This window comes from Alosa pseudoharengus, unplaced genomic scaffold (assembly GCF_046254945.1).
Source record: "Alosa pseudoharengus isolate Yale_2024_CS ecotype anadromous, Long Island Sound unplaced genomic scaffold, YU_APseudo_1.1 YU_APseudo_1.1_scf_2, whole genome shotgun sequence".
In the NCBI taxonomy this organism is placed as follows: domain Eukaryota; kingdom Metazoa; phylum Chordata; class Actinopteri; order Clupeiformes; family Clupeidae; genus Alosa; species Alosa pseudoharengus.
The window spans coordinates 1,083,634-1,097,011 of NW_027468663.1; the positions used below are offsets into that span (position 1 = coordinate 1,083,634).

General features: G+C 40.9%; 1 protein-coding gene across 1 annotated transcript in view; it reads left to right on the forward strand.

Moving 5' to 3' along the window:
* Positions 1–210: 210 nt before the first annotated feature.
* The window catches only part of ca8 (carbonic anhydrase VIII), a 63,135-nt gene continuing 49,967 nt past the window's right edge, over positions 211–13,378 (forward strand). The window contains exons 1-3 of the mRNA XM_076293368.1: positions 211–634; positions 1,590–1,781; positions 1,966–2,090. Coding sequence (XP_076149483.1) covers positions 559–634; positions 1,590–1,781; positions 1,966–2,090 — 393 coding nt within the window. The 5' untranslated portion in view covers positions 211–558. The remainder of the gene's footprint in view (positions 635–1,589; positions 1,782–1,965; positions 2,091–13,378) is intronic.

The following is a 13,378-nucleotide window of genomic DNA, read 5'->3' on the forward strand; positions in this document are numbered from 1 at the left end:
TAGTTTGGCCTTCCAAATGCAACATCTTTTCCAAGCAATCCTGCTGGCTGCCTCAGTTGAAACTCAGTGTCTCCACTGGCTTAAATACTATCTGGCACATCTATTCCCAGGGCTACGGAGTGCTGTGTACAGAGAGGGGAGGGGGCACAAAGACGGAGTGGAACAGATTTTTTTACACTTAGTTGGCACAGGTCTTACTGTGAACGAGAAGGAGTTTGGAGCCAGCAACCGAAAGAAACAAAGTGAGCATTGACGCTGTAAGGGAAAAGACAAGCACAGAGTTTATGCTTCAGACATAAAACTTCTCTTTTTAATTGGAATACAGTAAAATTCTACAGGTTTTAATTTAGTTGGTTTGTCAGGAGTGCTGAGAGGAGTCAGACCAGAGAGGAGTTACTTGTTGTGAATTAATCAGGTGTGTCTAAAGTCTGAGAATTGTTCTAAGTTGACATCATTTACACCTCAACAAAGAAGAAGGCAAACAAGAAAAGGGGGACACACAAGGCATTTTATGTTGCAAGACTGCAGCATTCTTCGTACAAACCTTAACATTCCTTTATGATGGCAGACTGTGTGATAGAAGACTCAGATTACTACCCAGGAAAGGATGACTTGGACTGGGGATATGAAGAGGGTAAGAATATTGCCATTTTGTACTTAAAACTGTAGTCATACTTTATCATGTCCAGTGAAGTATTTTTTTTTTGTCCAGAGACTGATGGACAGAGATAAGTAACATGATTTGTTGAACATTTTACATTTTGCCTGTCAATTAGGCTATATGGTTTTATGATGTTTTCGACAAGAAGTCAGAGAGATTTAAAGCCTGTTATTCTTTGTTACTGCAAACTGTTTAGTTCAAATGTGTTTTATTTGGAGAGACCATGTGGTGCTTTCTTCTGGTGACTTCTGCTTATATTATAAGCATGCTTAAAAGGCTGCATGTTTTAATTCTCATAAATGTGTGGATCATCCAAATACTGTCAGACAGATTTGTCCTTCATGAAGAGATAAGGTAGAAAAACAAGATGAAATAACAGTAATGAGATCAGGGATTGGATGATAGACTGCCAAGTAATACGATCCTGTGTGTAATTCCTTTGCAGCATAAACTGATACTGTGACTTGCTTAAATTGTAATTGTTTGAAGAGCAGTAATAAAAACATGTTTCACCACAAATACAACTTTTATTGCTAGTTTCTGTATTTAATTCACTGTGCAGCAGTGTAATTGTGAGACAAAAGAAAAGTGTTTTTAAAGAGAGGAGGGAGGTAGAAGTAGGTAGAAGGAAAGGAGAGAAATGGGAGAGGGAAAAAATAGCACACTCCATGTCCTCAGTGAGTGTTATTCCTGCTGGGCCTCCACTAATGACACTGAAGCCCCAAAACACCAGCAGACCTCAATTAGTTTCCTCATGAAAAACATCAAAAGGAGCACAGTGTTAAAATGTAAGACACAGCTCTGTTGGGAGGTATAACATGCACATTTATTAAATATGTAATATTGTCTTTATGATAAATGGTCAACTGTCCAATAACATTAAAATAATATAGAGATAAACACAATGACTGGCTGATTATACTCACAGGTGTGGAGTGGGGGTTGTTGTTTCCTGAGGCCAACGGTGAGAACCAGTCACCTATAAACCTCAACTCTAGGGAAGCATGCTATGACCCCAGGTTGCTGGAGGTGGGCCTCACACCAAACTATGTGGTGTGCCGAGACTGTGAGGTTATCAATGATGGACATACTGTGAGGATAATGCTGAAATCCAAATCAGGTAAAGATGATTTGGTCCTACACATATGAGAGGTATGCACAAAATATCTGTATATTGTGTTTCAGTTTAAAATATTTGCTATTTCCTGTAAACCATAACAAAAAATGTGTCATAATTTGTCATTCTGTTGTGGTCATTATTTCCTTCCCATCTTTGTCTTGTGTCCTTGGGGTGCCCAACACAGTGGTGACCGGGGGGCCCCTTCCAAGTGACCATGAATATGAGCTACATGAGGTGCGCTTTCATTGGGGCAAAGAGAATCAACGTGGTTCAGAGCACACTGTCAACTTCAAGGCCTTTCCTATGGAGGTCAGTGTTATCTTAGAATAGTCTGAAAGATGTCAGTGATGTATTCTATGCTATTGAACACAATATAGACTTAAGAAACTGTTTAGCTAAGGAGCTTATTTTGCAACATATACACTATGGGCTGTAATTTGAAACGTATGCTGCGAACAGATAGCCTCGTGAGACCATCCTGATCTTGCAAGCTTCAGTTTTCCACTCGCAGATCAGTCTGGCATCTTTCCGATAGAGAAAATTTGGAGCAGTTCGCCAAACGAATGGCCAGTCAGCATTGGTTTTGAGGCGGGTTTAGCTGTGACGCAACAAACAACATGACGGCATCCACAGGTGAGATGAGCGTAGCTATCGCGCAAGTTTTATCCAAATTAGAAAATATTCCTGGGGAAGCTGTGAAGCTATGAGTCTCAGCCATGCAGCTGGGAGGAATGAACGACACAGACATCCTCCACGGCGATTCCAGTCCCTAATGGAGGAATATACTTTCTTCAGAAGTGTAGGGCCTACCGTGAAAACTTGGTGGGGATTGTCGTTGATGAGGTTCATGTCACACACAAATGGTAAGTTTAAAAACGTTAACATTAGTTACGTTACCTAACTTAATTGTATGTTAAACCAAGGCATTAGAAGAACATTTTATTCATCTGATTGGTTGATTTGGCCCATCGATAAGCAACATAGGTGATAGACAGATGGTTTATCCAATCAGCTAACCAGTATTTTGGCCCATTCCCAAAAGTTCTCCAACGAAAAGTTCCCAGATGGACATGCAGAGCAAATGCGAAGCATCCATCTGGCGGAGTCTGGTTAGCGAACAGGCTTTGGCACTGTGTGAACAGCCAGTAATATGATTGTTTTTTAGAAGTCTCATGGAAATGGTACGGATTTCAAGACATTAATTTACAGATAATTTATTCAATTTATTCATGTACACAGACAGACATGTAAATGTTGCGTTGACCCATCCATGTTTGTGTTTGTGCAGGATCATGTGCATGGCATTAATTAGCAAAATCAGTTTTAATTTATGCTCAACAGACTTGTTACCATCATCCACATAGGACTATTTTGTTATGATCAAATTACACTTTGTATTTTCATATACAAAATGTACAGTATACTGTCTAATAATCATCTTAGAGATATCTTGAGGGATCTTAGGGGTAGGGGAGATGAGTTTTGTCCTGTGATAATGAGAATCTAATCTGTTTCCTTTTCAAAACCTTCTAAGAGCACACCTGTCTTTTGCACCTGCTGTACAGCAAAAACCTAACTGTCCTCTACAGAGACACCTAGGACAAATAAGTAGCTCTTATCTGCCAAATGTTAGTTGTCATGGTAGGGAGTGCTTGGACAGTTTTTTTTAACAATGAATAAAATCAATCTGCACCTGTGCAACTGAGACATTCAATGTTTGCTAATCAAACAGAAGGGCTATTTTATACCCAGTGTAATGTAGTCCATAAACAGCCCTCTCGGGCCAAAATCCACTGAATGCTCAAACAAAACAAGTCACTTGCTTTCATTGTCCTTGATGTTAGGTCTTTTTCCTTTCAATGGACAGTTTAAGGTTGAGACAGAATCACAACTAATGAAGTAGTTTCCACATGGAATAATTTTCATAAAGCACCACTTCATGAACATTAAGTATTTCTTCCTATAAATAAATAAATAAATAAATAAATAAATAAACAAACATTTACAAGATGTTATTTTTTTTTTCCTTTGTCTGACACCAAGAAAATTGTGTTAGAATAGAAAAGAATAGATCTTTATTGTCATTGTCACAGATACAATGAAATTTAAAGTGCTTTCTGGTCAGTGCATCATTCATATAGTCAATATATCTATAATAAAATAAAAAAGGAATATAAATACATTTTAAAAATAATAATAAATAATAAATAATTGAAGTGCTAGTGTTACCTAAAAATAAATAGAAACATATAACATCATTAGCAGCATGCATAGACATAGTTAGCTTGAATGATTTTCCATACCAAGAAAAGTGTGTTAGCTTGAACGATTAATAATCTGGCAAAAGTGTCTTGAATATCTGAATAAATTATTCCTACTGAAATCCGATTTTGCAGTCTGCCTAGTGAGTGTGACTGAACAATAGATGTCCTTGTAAAAATATGTGTATATATATATAGGAAGTAACAATGCACTTCTTTCTAAACCATTAATTTACAGTATTGAAAAAAAACATGCAAACTCCAGCAAACTCCAAAAATCATCAATGAAAAAATTAGACATATTTAAATATCTGAATGCCTGCATACAAACTAAAATGTTATTTATATAGTGCAACCAATGTAAATTATATATTATTAGCAATACATGCATAATCAAAATGTCTGCTAATAAAACAAGGAGTTTGACGTACCAGGATCGGTTTTCTAGATGACAATTTACAGTATGTTTATTTTAAAACAACCACAAGTAGCCAAGGCTATCTGCTTAACAATTCATAGGCAAAGTCAGGTTAAATCACATTAGTGTGTAAAACAAAGATGCAGAAAATGCAATGCAATAGCCTAATTACTTTCGACATATAAAAAAAAATCATTAACACATTAAATAAAAATATAGCTGCAAGCAGCAATGTGGGGACCTAACAGTACACTAGCAGGAATGGTGTTGCCATGGCATGAGCAAGCACTCACAGCAACTTTCATGGCAATTGGATAAAGAATAGCTGAGATATCAGCTCATTCACTTTGTTACAGTACCCCTATAGGCCAAATTACACCAATGTCCTTGTGCGTTCTCACAATCAAATGCCAAGTCCCTGTACCAAGTTTGGCTTTAGTACATCAAAGCGTTGCTGAAATAAGATAAGATAAGATCATCTTGGGCTTGGGCTTTAAAGTGCATTCGCTTTGAACAACAATCACATACAGGACAACAATCGCATACATGCAGGACAACAGTCACATGCAGGACATGACCCTAATACAGAGAGAAAATAGCCCTTACATTTTGTAAGAAGGCATAAATAAATAAATTGTGTTTCCTTCCTTTCCTATTTTGTGTAGTAGAGCCGCTTAGTTTATAAAAAGGAATAAATAGATTACTAAAAATTAACTAAGAAAACGGCATGTGTCTTTCTTTCCTCCGATTGGAATTAATGAAATTACTGCAGTGGAAAGGGAAAAAAGTGCAGGATTTTGCCAAATTTGGTTTTACTCATTTTGAGTAGGCCTTAACTGTTGCCAAAGGCCATAATTTCTGGCCTCAGCTTGATAACAAAAGTCGGCTCTGATTTAGCCTAGTCTACTGTATGACTTCAACAAAGTGATCTTTTGTATTGTTTTGTAGCTTACAGTAGTGTTTCCCAAACTTTTTTTCTATGCCTATTGCCTTGCAGACAAATGGATCCATAACACCGTGGACAATTCCGATGTTAACAGCAAATAACTCAAGTCGTTATATTGTAGCATATTTATTGGTGTTGTGTTTATGTTGTCTATCTTAAATATCAGAGGCTTTTGCAAAATAGCCGAAAGATGAATGATAATGCACCATAGTAGGCTAAAGTTTCGCGAGATGGAAAGAGGAAAATAGTGTTTAAATGTCCATTTAAATTATAGCCTAATGCACTGTTGTGCGTTTTAAATCCGAAATAAGAAGGAATGTCAGGAGACTGCTATTAACAAATCTACAATTGAAACTACTGGTAGGCCTATGATGCAAATGTACATGTAATAGCCTTTTGTCCTGGTCTATGGATGTCTGCTTAGTTGTTGACAGTTTTTTACAATTTAAAATGATACTTTTTAGATTTTAACAGGCCAAGTTGAAGAGCTGTTGTCCGGTATTGTTTGTGCATATTGTTTGTATATAGATATCCACGCTCTGGCGTCCCCTCTGCGTCGTGTTCGCCCCCCAGTTTCAGAGCTATTCTAAATGCAAAAATGCACAGAGGGAGTTATGACAAAACCGTGAGTCTTAACAAACTAGAAAGCTGTTAGCTTTCCTAAGCTATATAAGGTATAAGCTAGTCCTATTACACAACATAAATTGTCACTAGGCTATGCTGGTGACCCAAATAAAATCTCCTGCGACCCATCTGTGGGTCGCGACCCAGTCTTTGGAAACCAATGACTTACAGTATCAATCACACTGCCGCTTGCAACGCCTGCGTTGTGCATCAACCTGCGTAGGAAGTGTAGTCTCTGGCCCAGCTTGGCACAGAGACACTCTACCTGCACATTCCATTTTAGTTTAGTTGGTTGTCTGTATGGATTTCTAGGTACTTGTAGGACGCTACAAGTCTAGGACAATTTTGCTGTCTCCTATAACTACAGAGTTGTTGGATCCCACCAAAGACCATTTCCTTAGTTTTAGCTGTGTTAAGTTTGAGATGATGACCCTCACACCAGCAGGTAGCCTGACGAGCCAGACCCACATTAAAATGTAGGGTCTGGGCACTCACCGTTGGCAGTGAGGGGCGGGATAATCGATTGTCTTTCAAATTCCCTCTGCACGCAATAGGACAGCGCTAGCGACAGAGTCCCATGCGTTTTCCCACCAGCGGAGCTAGTTGGCTAGTTCAAACTTTTGCCAACTTAAAAAAAGCTTAACTCGTGTCACGCTGTTCGACAACAGCAACATCCATCTTCTTTGTTTTCAAGTAGCAGGGAATTTTAAGCCAAACCGTTGCAACTCTAGACTAGCCCTGGCAGCAAATGTAATTTGCAAATGTAATTTGCCGCTAGGGTGCGTCTAGATTTCTAGGCTAGCTTTGAACCATAATTTTTTGCCAATTGGTTCGTTCTGAAAAGAAACAGTTTTTTAACGTTTCTGGTTTTGGTTCCCACCCTAAAATTGACGTTCCCGAACCGGTTATAACAAAAAAATATTGTTCCTGAACTGGTTAATAACGTTCCATGTCAGCAAAATATACCATATTTTCCGGACTTTTTTCATAGTTTTGGCTGGTCCTGCGACTCAGGTGCAACATATATACTGTATATATTTATATACAGTGGACGTTGCTTTCAAATGGCCACTTCAGTCGCGCATTACGCGGCGTAAAGCTGCGTGAAACTTTAGTACCACTTTCAGCCACTGTGCGTCGCTCTGCCACTGTACATCGCTCTGTCAGTAGCCTGCCGGTCGCCCCTTCTGAAAAAGCAGGAGGCTTCCCAGCCTACGAATTCAATAACAAAATAAATCATGCATAATTAAACATTACCTCGATTTAGGCTACTTGGGTATGGCTTAAGGCTTGACTACACGGTGGTAACGAAAATCGAAATCTGCTTTTGATAGCCTACCGGTGCCGCTCCACAAAAAACGAAAAAATATCTTAATTTGCCGTCTACGTTATTGTCCGTGTTGGGGGTAACGCAACTACGCAAATCAAAACAGTGTCTTGTGTGATAATTGACCCAGTAGAGAAATAACTGTTCAGAATTAATCTGTAGCCTTGAGTAGGCTTTTGCAGAAAACAATGTTGTTGGCGATTTAATACTATCTAGCGACGTTTTTAACAGGCTACGCAATAGAGGCTTAGACAACTATGACCCACGTTTTTGGTTTCGTAAATGAATTTGCCCTACTTCTTGACTGCAATGTAGTCAATTGACTGCTTGACATGTCATTATTTTTCTGTACAATAAACAAATACATCTGCTTTATGCCGCAGAATTACATTCATATTTGGCTGACTTCTGCAGACGCGCAAAAAAAAAACCGCCACTTCCCTCCCCATATTCCACTGATCACACATCAGACATCAGGGGTGCGTATGCGAGTCACACATAATGTTTGAAAACCACTGGCTCGTAATCAATAATTTAACACATGACAGTTGGATACTTCATCATGTTCCCATGCCAATGTAGCAGGGCGGAGGTAGATGTTCGAATGGAGCTAGTCGACTACGCCACCTGCGAGGGTTAGGCCCTCCCAGGAACTAATTTAGAAACCTTGTTGGTCAGTTTAGACCCCTTTGGGCACACAGATTCGCAACACTGAGACTAGAGACATGGTTCTATAAAAAATAAAATGACAATTTATTGACGCATAACAATAACAGGTCCATTATGGACTGCACAGAGACAACACAAACAGGAATACAACCACAAGCGACTAATCATATATAAGATACACCCACATACAAGCAGGTTGCACACAGATATTGCACAAGGTCCAATAGGCCGGGAACAAGGTGTAGGATCCAGGCACAGCACAACACAGGTGAACACGGCACACACTTGATGCACAGCAATTACAAAGGACAGTGAAGGGAAACCACCACCTGGGAATCAGCTTGCCACCCACTTTGGCCCAACAGCTCCTGGAGGTCAGGCTGCATGAGCGCAACCACCTGGTCAGCTTTAAGGTCACAACCTGCACGTATGCACAGAGAGGGGGTTGCATTCACTCACAAACATTCAGGACGAGGACAAACACGGTACAAATATAAAACATAAGCAGCAGTAGAAGACAGGGCGACAGCATCAGGTGGCGTGGGAGCAGCAAGCTTGAAGATGGTCAACCACCAGTTCCGGGTTCGCTGAAGTACCGTTGTCCCCTGCATGTGGAGGAGGGGCACAGCCACAGTTCTGAATTGGATACGAGGCTGCCTTAAGCAGAAGCTCGAATCAGAGCAAATGACTCACTGCTGAACCACGAGACAAACGTACTCAGGATTGTTCCTCAAACACCAATAGGACAGCACCAGCCCAAACAGCCTGCTGCTCCCACGCCACTACCACAAAGTAGGTTCTCCGCAACAGGTGGAGAATTGGGAGACATGCAGTCAGCTGCCTAGATATAAGGTGGCAGGTGCCACCTGGTAATTAGCAAGATGGTCTTCAGCTAAGTCAGCAATTAAGACGAAAAAAAGGGGCGGAGACCTATCCTGCTACACCTACATTTTGGTGAGTAGCATAGAGATTGTTAAAAACAATAAAGTATGGTTCTCCGTTTGGGACATCGAAAACATAATTCAAACAAAGCCTTTATAAAAGTGAAAAAAAAAAAAAAATTCCATAAGAAGTAAAATAAAATACTGTCACTGTAGTAACTGTACCACATTATCCCAAGCTTCAAAGAGCTCCCCACGTCTGTGACAGGCAGACGTGACACCGCTAAATTCTCAGCTTGTTTATACCCAACACTGAACGCGTAAGACCGCTAGGCCCATCACTGTGGGGTGCGGTAGCCTAGGCTACTCTCTGGGATTTAAGTCAAGCAATATAACCATATAAATGCATGGCTTGCTCACTCATTGTTTCAAAAGGAGTGATTTCGGCTTTGTCTGAACTGGCCATTGTAGGCTACGTAAAAATAAACAAGTAGGCCTATCCCCCATCCAATGATATCGGCAAATGTTTGTTTTCCAAAGTAAGAATATCACTTCACTATGCACCTTCGACAATGAATAGCTCATTACACTTATGTTACTGTTAAGCGTAGGCCTAACTGGTATCATTACAAACATTATTCTGTGTTAGCCTGGGTTTTCCCATGCTGCCTTACGCGCACGATTTTATTCACGCTGCTAGGCAGCCTGGATTGCATGGAGCAAATTTTCGCCTCAGTAAGGGACCAATCACAGAACGGAGGGAGGGGAGCAAGACGATGACGACACACCGAAGCCGTTATGAGCTACGTACAGACGCATTTGATAGACATTCGTAGCGCCCAATAAACGGCTCTGGGCATTCGTAAACCACGTTTCAAATACGAGAAAATGAATGTCTAGTTCCCAGACCCCATCTCAATGAGATGAGGTCTGACGTTAGCCAGGCTAATTCTGTGTCCTAAAAACTGGCATATTTTATGGCATTGTGTCATGTAAGGTCATTGCAAAATCTAGAGAAATGTGTGAGGTGGTCAGCGGGGGACAATTAAGACACACATTGGATTGTGTTATTACTTGAACATTCCACACTATCCACAGCTGTGGTATCGGGGGCAGGAGGATTACTGTTAGCGCAGGCTTTACATAACATTCTTCAACAGAAGGCCTGCCTCGAATGCAGGCTTGCCCAAAATAAAGGCCTGCATACAGTAAGTAGGTTAAATAACAGACCCGCCACAATGTGCGGTATGATGATTTTTTACGAGCAAGATGTTTTTGGTGCCCTACGCGCACTGCGTGTTCTTAAATAACAATGATCATCAGTAATATTCGACCATTATTTTGTGTAAATGGGCTATGCATTGGGTTAGACACCAGGGGCCATATTCACAAAGCCTTTTATCTTACCACTAGGAGTAGGCTACTCCTAAACAGAGGCGGACAGAGTACACAGCTTCATTACTTGAGTAAAAGTACAGATACCCTTTGCTAAATTTTACTCAAGTACAAGTAAAAGTACAACAGTCAGATGTCTACTTAAGTAAAAGTACTAGTATAAGTATAAGTATATATACTTTTTTTATCCCGTGAGGGAAATTTGGTCTCTGCATTTATCCCAATAGGTGAATTAGTGAAACACAAACAGCACACAGTGAACACACAGTGAGTTGAAGCACACACTAATCCCAGCGCAGTGAGCTGCCTGCTACAACGGCGGCGCTCGGGGAGCAGTGAGGGGTTAGGTGCCTTGCTCAATGGCACTTCAGCCGCAGCCCACTGGTCGGGGCTCGAACCGGCAACCCTCCGGTTACAAGTCCAGAGTGCTAACCAGTGGGCCACGGCTGCCACTTGTTTTTAAAAGTACTTGAGTATCAAGAGTACAAGAGTAAATTTTCTAAATATTGCATTACTACTGCCACAGTGCTTACATTTATGTACAGAAACATCCTACATGGAGTTATGAAACAATTAAATGTTAATACCTTGGAGAATGTAAAAGGAATTGAAAGTAAAATCAAGTCATTTTAATTTTTTTACCATGTTGCCAGGGATGGGCAGTATTTCTAATACATGTATTTAAAATACGTATTTAAAATACAAAATACTATTTTGTAATGGAAACACTTGAAGCGAAAACTATCATTAACTTGTTCAGAAAATTGAAATAGTCTGGCGAGGTGGGGCCACAGCTTGGCACATTCCCGGGATGGACCTGCTGCGTCTTCATCCATTGTTTCGTCCATGGTTTCGTCTCTTATCTAAATCTAACCATGGAGTTGACTTTGGCGGAAAGCTGAAGGTGATTGCTGATGTCCCAATCAGTGGCGCCTGCACAATCCAATCACGTTTGAGAGGGAAACAACAAATTGAGGGTTTCCGAGATTTTTCTTTTTTCCTTTTTTTTTAGAAGTAGTAATGGGTACTCACGGTTATGGATAGAAATGTAGTGGAGTAAAGAGTATAATATTTGCCTCTCAAATGTACTTGAGTAAAGTCATGAGTACTCCCCAAAAATGATACTCGAGTAAAGTACAGATCCCTCAAAACTGTACTCAAGTAAATGTACTCCGTTACTGTCCGGCTCTGCTCCTAAATGGCAATAAAAGATTTTAGCTAGGACTTTCTCTTATTAAGTTATTCACAAAGCCTTTCAGACCTACTCTTAGCAGTGGCGTAACTATAGTAGGTGCAGCAAGTGCAGTCGCACCAGGGCCCGTGACCTCCCGGGGCCCGTCGCTACCCCCGCAATGCATTTGCTGGAAAATTCTATACAGGTCTAGCCTGGCGGGCCATCCTATATCATTGAAATGTATAGTCTGGAATCGAATCATTCACCTCGCTTAATCCAAGGGGTGGGCAGAGAATTGTCTTTCAAACTGCCTAGGCATGCAATAGGCCAGCGCTACGACCATATCCGTATCCGGTCGGCAAAACGGCAAATACATCCTTCTTCGAAAGGAATGACTTAAGTGCATTGTGTTGCTTAACTTTCAAAGAAAAGCACAAGTCCAACTCCTCCAAAGTTGACGCCAACGCCGATTCAAACAACCGCTCTTCGTTCGCCATAGCCACCTTCCTTGTTGTTCACCGTCGCAGGACTGTCGTTATCCTGTTAAGCCCGCCTTAAGACTCTCTAACGAAATAGAGCGCTGTGATTGGAGAACATCCACGGTGTTAAGCCAATAGAAATCCCTATGGTTTGCTACTAGACATACAGGCTGAGCAAATTAATTTGCCGCCGTTAGGGTGCGTCTAGATTTCTAGGCTAATACAGGTCCTTTCTGACTACCGGCGTGCCTTTGACCAGGCTAAGGCTACAGCGCAGACGCTCGCAAATAAATGGGGGATTCAGAGTACATTTGAAAATGTTAGAGCACGGAGAGTGAAGCGTCACTTTGACGAACTATCGGAAGATGAGCGCTTAACCGATGCAGAGAGATACTTCAAAGTGCAGGTATTTAATGCAACTCTGGACATCATAATCAGTCACCTCTCCCAAATATTTGCAAGTATGCGGGAAACTTGTCATGTGTTTGAGTCTTTACGTCCTATGACCCTTCAACGATGATGACGAACGGTGATGATAAACTGCTTGAAAAGGCAAGACGTTTGTCAGACCATTATAGCAGGGACATTGCACCGACATTCCCAACACAACTCCTCTCATTCAGGTCTTGCTTTAAAGCAGAGATTTCACAGAAGTCATCTATTTTTCAACTTGCCAAAATGCTGGTGGTAGATTATGACAGTGTAACATCCACATTCGGGGAAGTGTGTACTGCTCTCATGTTGTTTCTGACATTGGCTGTGACTGTGGCAACAGCTGAGCGATCTTTTCGCAAACTCAAACTTATTAAGACCTACCTAAGGAGCAGCATGGCTCAGTGGGTTAGCTATCCTGTCCATTGAAAATACGAGAGCCAGAGCATTACATATTGGGAACATCGTTAACGATTTTGCACAACGAAAGGCTCGTAAGATGGCCTTCTTCTAATGGCCTAGTTCACGCATATTGGGGATTGTATGCATATGAATGATTTTATTTGGTTTCTGCATGGTTAAATAAGTTAGGCTACATTAAGTTTTGTTTCTGCGCAGTGTGAGTTTATAAGCAAGCAATCTACGCTTGCAGTTTCAGCAGAGGGTTGAAGAGGCGCATTGCGCGCATTGAGTGTTCCCATAATTCCATGCGAGTTGATGTTAATGCAGTAATATTAGATTACCCTGGCCTGCAGGCTGTTAATAAAATTATTTTTAATGTTTTCACATGTAATGGATCCTATGTAGTCGTGTGTTACTACTATGTAGTCGTGTGTTACTTCTACTAAACTACTTCGGTGCCTCAGGCCCTTTGCATAAACAATTGAAGTCACCCTTAATGTGTATTGCATGTATCAGAGTTAATTCATCCTGGGCCAAAGAATGTCGGTATGGGGCCCACGTAGCGCTCTCGCACCTGGGCCCACCATTG